The 13,016-nt window shown below is 40.6% G+C and overlaps 1 protein-coding gene across 1 annotated transcript in view; it reads right to left on the bottom strand.

Moving 5' to 3' along the window:
• The window catches only part of LOC136885304 (Fanconi anemia group A protein homolog), a 124,146-nt gene extending 112,417 nt beyond the window's left edge, over positions 1-11,729 (bottom strand). The window contains exons 1-3 of the mRNA XM_068230340.1: positions 11,510-11,729; positions 3,565-3,680; positions 392-436 (exon numbers count right to left, since the gene is read on the bottom strand). Of these exons, the coding sequence (XP_068086441.1) occupies positions 392-436; positions 3,565-3,680; positions 11,510-11,534 (186 nt within the window). The 5' untranslated portion in view covers positions 11,535-11,729. The remainder of the gene's footprint in view (positions 1-391; positions 437-3,564; positions 3,681-11,509) is intronic.
• Between the last annotated feature and the right edge of the window lie 1,287 nt (positions 11,730-13,016).

Here is a 13,016-nt window from a genome sequence, read left to right as displayed (position 1 = left end):
ATACTTTCCACGGGGCATCATGGTTGTCAACAAAGTCAGTTATGCAGGGAAGTATATTGTAAGATGGGAATGAATGTGAGGGAGAATGCTGCCTATAGTCAAACATTCATTATGACCTCCATTTACTGTACATCCTTCTACAGTTGCACATTCACATGGATAAAGTGACAAGCTGTAACACCAGAACAACCCTCTGTTTTTATCGGGAAATGACAAGGGAAGAGTCATTTCTTGTGTCCCTGAGACAACACATGCTGTACCAACACTGTTAGATACATGTTACCATTGTCACCTTGCATTTTATAAAGATGTACATTGATGTTCAGAACACGTTTGTTTAGCTGCACACGGTAGAAACAGACTATTTCACGGCAGAAGAACCCGTACTTACCTTCTCTATGGATAAAGTTTCTGCATGCTTCAGACGAGTTGCAGCCTGGAAACATAAGAAAATCACATCATCTCTCAAAAAACAAATCAAAGTTTCAGTACATTAATTGAAAGTTCTGTTTAAGTTATCCCTCACATATATTAATGAGAGAAAGGTCACAAAATACTATGGATGTCAAACAATATTTTATAACAAAGCAATTTATATAATTTCATGTGCAGTGACTAGCAACGAGTTAGCCTCTATGGCTCAGACAGCAGTGCCCTGACCTCTCACCACTGGGTTCCGTGGTTCAAATCCCGGTCACTCCATATGAGATCTGTGCTGGACAATGCAGAGGCAGGAGAGGTTTTTCTCTGCGTAACGTGATTTTCCCTGGCATCTTTCATTCCAGGAACACTTTCCAATATAATTTCATTTCATCTGTCAGTCATTAATCATTGCCCCAGAGGAGTGCGACAGGCTTCAGCAGCCAGCACAATTCCTATCCTCATTCCATTCCTGACCCAGTCAAATGACTGGAAACACGCGGAGGATTTTCAGTTCCATTTGACTAGTAACTAACCGGTCAGCACCTTTCATATAAATATATTATGCAAAGTATAACATGGTTTACACTCATTAAGGGCTTCTTCAGTATTTGGTCATTGTATTCAGTTGTAATTAGATGTTTGCTTTTCATTCTATCCACAATGAATGCATAGAGAACAGTTCTATAAATTGGTTTTTGGCTCATGGTCCATGACAGGTGTGTACGCAAGTCTCTATCATTACACAGAAAATATCACAAGACATAGCCACAGAAAGATATCTGACCTACTACGAACATATCTTGTGGAAGAACCCCATCAGGCTCACCAACTGCTCCTTAGGCCTACCTACTGGAAGAACAGGAAAATTAGAACACAGCACATCCCTTGGAATCCAGACAAATTTGATAAAAATGACAAAGTGACAAAAAGTAAGGTTATCCGAAGCAAGCCATGGCATATTTAAAATGTGTGGTTTTGTTATTTTTACCAATTGTTGCAACCCAATCCATCGGAGAAAGTGGAAAACTCGTCTTCATCACAGCTGGCCTAAACCAGCCAACAGCAATAGAGAAAATGATTGCATTTAGGGAATCTATACAGTCTCTATTTTAATTTCTCTGAGGATTGGTGGATCCCTAGCAAGCTTACAGGAAGGATCGTTTCTCTAAACTACTTCAGGGATTTTTTCATGTTATATTTCTATGTTCTTTTCAAATGCAAATCCTCAACAGAAATTTCGACATGACCGTATCTACCAGAGGTATGGTACAGCCTTACTCTTTTTCCTCTGTTAATACTGACGGTAGTGATTTATAGTTATTTTCTAACTGTTGGGTTTGATTCAGTGTAGCCAACCATACAGTTTAGGAACCCTACTTGCCAATACGAAATCTTACAGTTACTGTTAATCTTGCATGTTGGCACTATATGGTCATGATTTTTTTTTTTTCATGACTTGCAAGATTTACCCATTGCCAGTCGTATTGTGAAAATCACTAGTAGTAGTATTGTAAATTTGTTTGAGTAATATCAGGTAAGTAGAAATGTGGCACATTTGAATAATGTATTTAATAACATGGTGCGAAATGTCAAACACAGCAGTTTATTAATACGGTCTTATTTTGAACATTTCGTATGTATATAATTCAACTAGGATGTATAAGAAGCAAGAAAAATCTGCAAGAACTCCTCCAAAGAGGAAAGTGATGTCACCTCCTCTAGAAATATCAATTCAGTTGAAATAGCAGGAAATTTTGTTATCAACCTAACCTTGTCTTGTCACAAATTTGATATGGTTTGCAGATTTACCTTTGTGTATTCTTATTTATTTGTGGCGTAAGTACACGTAATATATTTGCTTGTGCGTATTATTACAGAGTGGTTTCACTTCAGTCCGACAAGTAACAGCCAATTTCAAGAAGGGAGTTGAATTATTTATACCAGGCAAACAGCGAAGTAATCCGCAATACACACTCCCATCAATTACCCCCTCTACCCCATCCTTCCACCCCACCTTAGTTCCATTCCCCCGTAGGTGCCCCGCCTCCTTCCTTCCCCTCACCTCCTTTACCGCTGCCTACCTTAGCTATCACACATGCTCATCCGATCCGTCTGTGTAACATACACGTTCATCATGCTGCTCAAGGTGAGTCAGTCGTCAACATTTAATGATTCTAATGATTCTAGTAACTTCCATACATTGCTTCCAACGTCTAACTTGACTAATTTCTTCTTCAGATTTAAACTGAAGTGGAAATTTCATCTCCAGTCATATCATGATCTTACATGACAAATTAAACTTCCCTGGAACGACCTAAATCAAGTGAAAAGTGTCACCCATATAGACAGCATAAAACAGCACAAATTCACTTAACCCAGATATACACAGGCTGGACTATACAACAAAAACTGGAATTTTAAGAATTTTATATCACAGCATTCAATTGTAATATAATTTTAACTTATCTCATGTATTATTACAGTAATGTATTTTATAATATGTTAAAATGTGTTTTAGATATGTTTAGGCATATGTATATAATTCTTTAATTTGCAATTAGGGCTGATGATGGCATATTATGGATGCTGAAACTAGTACCATTTGACATGTGATTGAATCACAATAAAATGTTATTGTATTGAATAGGTGGACCTTGAAAGAATTTTATTCTACTGTAAACAGCGAAGAATATGGTTATAGAAGTGTGTATAACAAAGTAAAGGCAGAAATATATAATATTAACTTGGGTGAGGGTGAAAGAGAGTGTTTATTTCCTTAACTCCTCATTGAGCTTGAAAACAGACTTACTTATGAATATCTTCATTATGGGTAAGGGAACCTCCATTATTGATACTTACGTTGAGGTTAGTTTGTTGTTGGTTATGTCTCGTGATTTCAATATGTAACTAGTCAAGTTGGCAGCAGTGAAAAGCCATTAAAAATAAAAAGAGAACAGGGCGGCGATATTTGCCTTTTAGTGTATAGCCTTACGTGCTGAGTATTATATAGGCCTAATGGTAACTTAAACATATGTCTAGTATAAAATTATCTTTATCATAAGTCTGCAGGATTTGAAAGCCATATTCATTAACAGGTCTAGTAATACAAGTAATCATTCATAGAAATCTTTAATTGCTTACCTCTAATTCTGAATGCAGCTCTGAGAGGATACAAAACCCTTCTCTAAGAAATGTCTGTAGGGCAGATTTCTGGTCAAGACTTGAGTAATGGCTCTGTGATGCAGCTGCACGAGCAGCTGAAAATAATACAAAAAGAATATAAGTTATTATGTGTTTAATACTAAAAGTTACAATCGGTAACCATGGCTTTCAACATCAAAACAAACTCTTCTGCAATCAAATGTTAATGCCCTTTAAAACCACAGAAGATATCTTAAAGGAAATCTTCATATTGTAGAGGGTGTTATGAGAGAGAGAGAGATTTATTAAAGAAATAAATCATCCGTCCTCCAATGAGGGTGATCATTTGGATCCGGAATACAGTTTCAATTTCAATGGAGTTTAAAAATATCAAGAAATGAAAATTTAGTCGTTGAAGCTGTTATCTTCTATTTTCCCAGGGTTAGTGGGGGAGAAATGTCAGTCACGTTCTCAGATACAGATGGAAGTAAATGATTTGCAGAGAGTCCCTCAGTATCTGTATTACTATTTTTTCTAACTCGCACAATGGAACTTTCAAGTTTTGTAGGAAGTTCGATGTCTGCTCCGAATAGCAGGCCTCTGACAATCCACCGATCGATAGGTATTTTATACTTAGGCCTAGATGAAAGGTAAGGCAAGCATGGAACATAAATAGCTTGCTTTTCTAGGTCCACATCCAGAGCCTGATCCAGGTCCCTTTCAAAGCGAATGGTGGGATCTAAGACCATCGCTTTAATGTCCTCTCTGTTGATGGCTACGATGTCCGCCCTCCGATTAGAGTCATCGGTAGAGATGCAGTGAACCTCCTCGTGCACCTCCCATCCACGCTGTCTCAAACCTTGAGCAATCGACGATCTTACACGGTGGTGGCAGTGGTTGCGCATTCGTTCAGTGCTCCGGCAGAATCCCAGCACATGTCCAAGGTTTTCTGTCTCGTTGCAGCCATTTTGGCAGCAACGGGTTGTGTTGAATGACCTACCGGGAACCGACCTGACTGCGGTGAGGTTGTATGTCATCTTCAGTGCATTTATGTTTTTTTTTTTCTATTTGCTTTACGTCGCACCGACACAGATAGGTCTTATGGCGACGATGGGATAGGAAAGGCCTAAGAATGGGAAGGAAGCGGCCATGGCCTTAATTAAGGTACAGCCCCAGCATTTGCCTGGTGTGAAAATGGGAAACCACGGAAAACCATCTTCAGGGCTGTCGACAGTGGGGTTCGAACCCACTATCTCCCGATTACTGGATACTGGCCGCACTTAAGCGACTGCAGCTATCGAGCTCAGTGATTTATGTATTCAGAGGACAGAGGTGATTTATGAGTCATCCAGGAATTTCCTTTCGGGCAGTCTGAATATAACACTACTCCTTTTCCTTTATGTGGTAGCTGACACCACGACTGAAAGGATCGATTTCTTATAATTTTGCGTAGTTTTCTTCCGTCAATCTTTTGGGGGAGACTTTCCTTTTTTATGTTGAGTCTGTGGAGTGCCATATCTTGTTCTTCAGGTAACTTCCTTACGTATGGTAGGTGAACATCCTGAACATGGAGTAAGCAATTACAAATATTGTAATGCTGTATATTAGCTTCCCATTCTGCGCAAATTATTCCCATCCCTCTGACCTTTCTGGAACTATACAGCATCGAATTTGGAGTATCATCAGGCAACATCATTATTTCTTTTACAGAACTTCTTATAATTTTGTCCATATCTTTAAGAAAAGTGTTTGATAGTTGTGTCAGAGGGGCACATTGTAGAGGATAGATCAAACCTGGCCAAACAAACTCTAATCTACCAGTTGCTTGGTCCATGAAATGCCTATGTCCATTATTATATTCAAGTTACCAGTCCTTTATGTATTACTTCCCAACCCTCCGTAGTTCAGGTGGCAGCACGCCGGCCTCTCACCGCTGGGTTTCATGATTCAAATCTCTGCCACTCCATGTGAGATTTGTGCTGGAGAAAGCGGAGGCAGGATAGATTTTTCTCTGTCAACTCCAGTTTTCCCTGTCATCTTTCATTCCAACAACACTCTCCAATATCTTTTTGTTTCATCTGTCAGTCATAAATCATTGCCCCAGAGGAGTGCAAGAGGCTTTGGCAGCCGGCACGATTTCTACCCTCACCACTAGATGGGACTTCATTCCATTCCTGACCCAGACAAATTAATGGAAACAGGCTGTGGATTTTCAATTTTAATTTATTACTTCTCAATTTATGGGTTGTCGAACATGGCAAAGTATACCACATCAACAGTACTGAAAATTGTAATGAACAGTGGTTGTTAAAGTGAGTTGTAAAAGATGATTACGAATAATCTGAAGAGACCCAAAATCAAACACCATGGCGCAACAGCCTCGAAAAGCCTGGGCCTACCAAGCGACTGCTGCTCAGCCCAAAGGCCTGCACATTACGAGGTATCGTGTGGTCAGCACGATGAATACTCACGGCCATTATTCTTGGCTTTCTAGACCCCGGCCACCATCCCATCGTCAGATAGCTCCTCAATTGTAATTATGTAGACTGAGTGAACCTCGAATAAGCCCTCAGGTCCAGGTAAAAATCCCTGACCTGGCCGGGAATCGAACCCAGGGCCTCCGAGTAAGAGGCAGGCATGCTACCCCTACACCGCAGGGTTCGGCACATTTGAAGTGACCCACTGATCACTAATATGAAAGACTCCCTAGCCTCAGAACCTAATAGTGTCGGGGTAGGAAAAGAACAAGAGTTGACCAAGGGAGATTGGATAGGATAGGTGAATGTCAAGAACCTGGCACAAGTAAGTGGAAGCAATGCTAGGACTCAGCTAACAGCTCCGTGGTAGCCAACCCACGCTCCCAAGTTAAGAGTCCCTGGGGAGCCTTTCAGTCACCTCGTACGACAGGCAGGAGATACCGTGGGTGTTATTCAAACGCCCCCACCCACAGGGGGGCAGGGTAGGAAAGGTGGTGGTATACAATTTCTAATCACTAGATTGAGTGCCAAAAGCCTGGATTAAATTTCAAACCTCTCTGCCGTGTCTATATGGAATGAGGGCATATGATGCTATTGATGGTGATTCGTCCATCGGATGGACAAGCTATGCCTTGACCCTTGGTGCTATTCGACAGGAGCAGGCAATGTACCGGTATCGGGCTTTACCTTCTCCATTCCTACTACCATATATCATGTCATTCCTTTCATCTCATGAACTCCTCTGATCTAGTCGTAAAAGCTCACTACGAAGATTGATCTCACTTCATACCCGACCCTGTAGAGAAATAGGACAAGGGTTGGACACACATATTGATGATAATGATGCTTGTTGTTTAAAGGGGCCGAACATCTAGGTCATCGGACCCTAATGGTACGAAATGAGATGAAATGTAATGACAATTTAAAAGTCCCATAATCCACTGACCAGAATTCTAAACATGATTACAAAGAATGAATGGATGGATATGAATTTAAACAATCGGTGGATCCGACCTGTAATGCTCCACAGTCCCATAAACTAGCATTAAACAATAGTATTACTGACCATGTGACTGCTTCTAAAGCACAATCCTGAATCGGTAATGCTTGTAGTCTAAAGGGGTCCAAAATCAAGGTCACTGGCCCCTCATAATGGTACTTATTGCTAAGAAAGTAGAACCACTGTATTTATCATGTTGCAGTACTAATCAAAAGTAGCGTAGACTCGCGGTATTTGACACATTATGGTACTACTCACAAGTAATGTAATGCGCACATATAACACAGACCTATGGTGTTTCTCACATAGGTGTACAAATCACAGGGACTCGTATTATCCTGTGGTGTTCCTCACATAGTGGGTACTAATCATAGGCAAGGCAGACCAATGGTGTTCCGCATGTAGTGGTAGTAATCACAGGTACTGTAAAACACACCCTGATTCACACAATGTCACTACCAATCACAAACCTACTGCGTACCTAACATAGTGATACGCGCAACTAAAAGTGACCCATGGTGTTCCCCGCGTGGTGGTACTAATTACAAGTAGTCTCGTGGTTCTAATTCTATCATCCCTTGGTTGCTCCTTTTAGTCACCTCTTACGACAGGCAGAGGATACTGTGAGTGTATTCTTCGCCTGCAATCCCCCACCCACGGGAGATGTGTGTTTGGTCCGCGAGAGCTATATTATTTTGCTCAAGTCCGCCAGCAAGCCGGTTAGGACCCTCCCATCTGCCACCTGGGACGCGTCACGTAGGAGTGTCACCTCTCCCCCTGATATGACAGATAGTAGGTTTGACGGGACACACATGCTTATACAGACTAGCATTTTAACAGGGTCAAACATGAAAAAATCAATCTGGACACACGTAGAAATGCTTCAATTAAAATCATCTGCGTGCCACTTGGACGAAACAGAAGTTAACAGTAAGTTTTAACGATGATGAAAAGAAAAAAACATGTATCAAATCAAGTCATATATATTTATTTATTTACCACATTGTTGTGGATCAGGAGTAGTGTCAGCCTCTGGATCCTAAGATAGCGCATTCAAACGCAGCAGAGGCAGTTGGATTTTTAAAGGGCAGAAGAAAAGTCCATTCGACACTCCATGTCATACGATGTCAACATGTAAAAGATCTCTTGTGACATGTATGATGTTTACCCAACAATATTCATAAAAACTCAACCACAGTTGCCCAAGAGAGATTCTGTCTACTCTGCCATCTAGTAGGTCCAGAGTAAAACAGAATGTTGAAATTGTGAGCAGTCAGCCAAATTGCGTCAAAATAAAATTTCTACATATGGCAGCTAAGGCCTATCATCATCATCACCATCATCATCATCATTACTATTATTATTATTATTATTATTATTATTATTATTATTATTATTATTATTATTATTATTATTATTTGCAAGGGTGGACTGATGTGTCCCTGGCATTTGCAATGAATACATCATCCTCCCACATGACTTATGAGGTACGATTTACATTATTCACTTTTCAAAATATTGTTATTTATATCACCGAGCATTTGTTCAAGATTTACTCAAGATAGGCATAGAACAACAACTTGTCACGTTCATGCAAAACCTGTACGAAGATCAGAAGGCCATTATTTCAATGAAATGTCTTTCCAACCCAGTATCCATCAAGAAGGGAGTAGGATGGGGTACCGCCTCTCACTAGCCTTCATCCGCACTTTTGGAGATTTGATGGTAGATGATGCACTAGAAGGCATAAAGAAAGGTGTAAAAGTGAAGGGAGCAATAGTCAGAATGATTAAGTTTGCTGATGATCAGGATATATTGGTAGGTACCAAATCCATCTTCCTCTGTCTGCCTCCATAGCGTAACGGTTAGTGCTATTAGCTGCCATCCTCAGGGGCTTGGGTACTGATTCCCAGAACTGCCAGAGATTTAAGAACGGTGGGAGGGTTGGTATGTGGCTAAAATGGTCTGAAAAGAGCTGCACCACCTCAGGATGAGGGCACGAGTTTCCTATGCTTTTACAGTCCATGATCTCTATATCTGCATCTGCAGTGGAATAACTTGAAATGAAGTTTAATGACCCAAAGACTAAATCCATGGTTTCTCACAGTGTCCAAAGATTCTGCAGTTAACAGTACACGATACAACAATCAAACAAGTTAAAACATTCAAAGCCAGAAAATTACTGATGATGATGATCATGATGATGATGCTTGTTGTTTAAAGGGGCCTAACATCTAGATTATCTGCCCCTAATGGTAAGAGATGAGATGAAATGTAATGATAATCAAAATTCCAAAATCCATCCACTGACTAGAATTCAAAAATATGACGATAAACAATGATTATGAACTTAAAACAATCAGTGAATCCAACCTGCAATGCCCCACCTTCCCATAAATAACTTAAAACAAGGGTATAAACTGAACAAGGGACTGCTTCCAAAGCAAAATCCTAAATCGATGATGCTTGTTGTCTAAAGGGGTCCAAAATCCAGTCACCGGGCCCTCATAATGGTACTAATCGCTGATACAATAGAACGATGGTGTACCTTATGTAGCAGTACTACTCACAAGTAAAGTAAACTCACGGTGTTCCTCACATAGTGGCACTAATCATAGGCAACGTACACCCATGGAATCGGTCATATAGTGATACTAAACACAGGTAACACAGACCCATGGCGTTCCTCACATAGTGGTATAAATCACAGGCTATGCAAACCCATGGTGTTCCACATTTTATAGTGGTACTACGGTAGGCCTGCTGTAAACCCGTAGTAATCCACCCACAATGATACTAATCACAGACCCATGGTGTTCTTCATATAGTGGTACTAATAACGGGCAACACAAACCCATGGTGTTCCTCGCGAGATGGTACTACACACAGGTAATCTCATGGTTCAAGATCCATCATTCCTTGGTCACCCCTTTTAGTTGCCTCTTACAGCAGGCAGAAGATACCGTAGGTGAATTCTTCATCTGTGTTCCCCTACCCCCTGGGAGTCGGAAGATTACTTCCCCCTGTGGGTGGGAGCGGTAGAATAACACCCACGGTATCCCCTGCCTGCCATAAGAGGCGACTAAAATGGGCCCTAGAGTTGTGCCAGGCTCCTCACTTTCATCTATCCTATCCGACCTCTCTTGGTCAACTCTTGTTCTTTTCTGACCCCGACGCTATTAGGTTTGCGAGGACTAGGGAGTCTTTCATTTTCACGTCCTTCGTGGCCCTTTTCTTCCTTTGGCCGATATCTTCATTTTTCTAAGTGTCGGACTCCTTCCATATTTTCCCTCTGATTAGTGTTATATAGAGAATGGTTGCCTAGTTGTACTTCCTCTTAAAACAATAACCACCACCACCATCAGAAGATTACTAAGTATGGTAAGTGTGTGTGAAGAAAATGAAGAACCCAATAGTCCATGCGCCATTTGTTTTTGGTTTTTTAGGCAGAAGACTGGACTACTGCATACAAACAGGCTCATTCTCTCTACCTTTGTATAAGGATCCTATGTACATTTGACTGGACTATACTACTGCATGCCTCAGAAACCTGGAAAGCAAATACAAGTGATACCTATCAAATGTTTGGAAGCTACTGAAATAGGGTGTTTGTGAAAAATGCTTAAAGTTTCATCCTGGACAGACCAGATAACAAATGCTGAGGTTTTTGGATAGTTAGGAGAAATATGCAATTGACACTATTCTCCATAAATGACAACCACTATCACTGGGAAAAGACCCTCCAAGGAAGACCACCAAGTACCATAATTAATTCATAAAACAGATCTTAGAGGACACTGGAGCTGTAAACTATATAGCATTGAAGAGGCAGGTATCAGTCAGGTGGCATGGAACCATTTCATGGCCACAGACGATACCTCAGACTGAATACTTGCCGATGATGAAGGTTTGGATGTAATCAACCATTTCAAGCATATTGTGCCCTGTTGAAAACTAAGCTATGGTAGTTCCAACACAATTAGCCTCCTTATTCGAGGAAACAAGGTTGTAACTGACAATCACCAGCAGGTTGACACCGACTTTCATTTGTATAGAAACAAGTGTCGGTGCTATGTTCGTTCTTCAACGAAGTATTAACTCCCTCTGAAAATAAGGGACGGGCGTAGAAAATCGATATAGACAGTCTCTAGCATAGGTCAAAAGCATATGAAGCAGTAGGCCCTACCATTCAGAGCCACCTAACCGCTTCGGGGAAAAACCACGAACAAATTTAGTGGAAGCTATCAGAAAAATTGCGAAAAACAAATTTCGTTCATTTTATTTCCACAACATGCTTCCTATATTATTTTAGAAACCGCCAAATAATGTAGTGGTATTCATATGACTGATTAGCAACCACGATCATGTCAATTAAATTAATTTTATCATCGAAATGTTACTAGGACATGTCTCTACTTTGAAAGAGAACATTTTTGAGTAGATAGTTTATAATTGCACGTTTCCTTACCTAGTAGTTCTTCAAATGTTTCCATCGTGATCGTGTTAACCTAGAATGTTATCAACTTCGAAGTAAGCGGCATTATAAAATTAGAAAAAATAACTATTGCCAGCAGGGAAAATTCTTTAGCGTAATTCCCCGAAGAAAACAAAAACCATAGCAATGCAACGACATAATCTTTCGAGAAACATATACGTTTCATCTCATCATTTTTCTAACACGTGTTGCTTTGATTCTGTCAAAATAAAATGGCAAAGAGAAAGTATAGGTCCATCTCCACCGCCGGCGTTGCCAATTTTCTGTTATATTCTCTCTGCCGCTCAAGTTCAACATAGAGGGCGATGAACGGTGCGGTGGTAGTTCGAACTCTTTGCTCTGGCCCGTCTGGCCTGCCATCGTCGTGTATATCTTTTTTCGTATATCATCCTTGTATTTTTTTTTATTTTTTTTTAAATGTTGGTGCCATGTCCATGGTCTTGGCGGCGTGTTACCTAATGAGACAATAAAATCAAATATAGAAACATGTTATTGAGCATGAATTGCCAGTTCACTCCGTGTATAATCTATGAAGGAAGTAGGGTACCGGTGCTGTAGATCCAGTGGGTTAAGGGAAAATAACGACGCTGAGTTCAAGTTAACTTTCGAAAATATGCAGGAACAAGTCATTATCCAGAACATCAGGAAAACAGCGTGGGTAGTTTTATTGCCTGAAATTACCTCAGAAATACTCGGACAATTCATGAAATATTTCTTTGATGCGATCATAGTAAATGAATATTATGCGGAGGACCAATAAAAATAACACGAGAAGTAACGTCAACTGTTCATTCTAACATTGGCCACAAACAAAATGCAGAAACAAAAAATACTCGTGTAGATTATAATAGGTCCGCCTCTGTGGTGTAGTGGTTAGTGTGATTAGCTGCCACCCCCGGAGGCCTGAGTTCGATTGCCGAAATTTGAAAAGTGGCACGGGGGCTGGACAGCCTCTGGAGGTCAACTGAGTAGAGGGAGGGAGAGCGGGAGGTTCGATTCCACCCTCGAAGTGGTTTTGCATGGTTTCCCCACTTCTCCAGGCAAATGCCAAGTTGGTACCTACCTAACAGCCATTCTGCTTCCTTCCTTCTTCCTTGTCTGTCACCTCCAATCTTCCCATCCCCCACAAGGCCCCTGTTCAGCATAGCAGATGTGATCCCCCTCCCCAGTTATATCCCCGATCAATATCTCACGCTAGGACTCTGCCCTTGAGACGGTAGAAATGGGATCCTTCAATGAGTCCGGGGAAAAAACCAACCCTGGAGAGTAAACGGATTCAATAAATAAATACAGTAGATTATAATAAAATGCTTCAGATTAGTTTGATTGAACTTTATTGTAGGAACTGTATACACCGCGAAGCAGAAGTCTTCTCAAAACAACAGAATGACACGGCATTCGTATGTGAACAAGTACCAACTAAAGATATTTTAGAATAAGGGATCCTCTCACTCATTCATTCATTCATTCATAAGTAGTT

This window comes from Anabrus simplex, chromosome 14 (assembly GCF_040414725.1).
Source record: "Anabrus simplex isolate iqAnaSimp1 chromosome 14, ASM4041472v1, whole genome shotgun sequence".
NCBI classification, from domain to species: domain Eukaryota; kingdom Metazoa; phylum Arthropoda; class Insecta; order Orthoptera; family Tettigoniidae; genus Anabrus; species Anabrus simplex.
The sequence above is the reverse complement of the archived record's forward strand: the minus strand, read 5'-3'. Positions and strand labels throughout refer to the sequence as shown.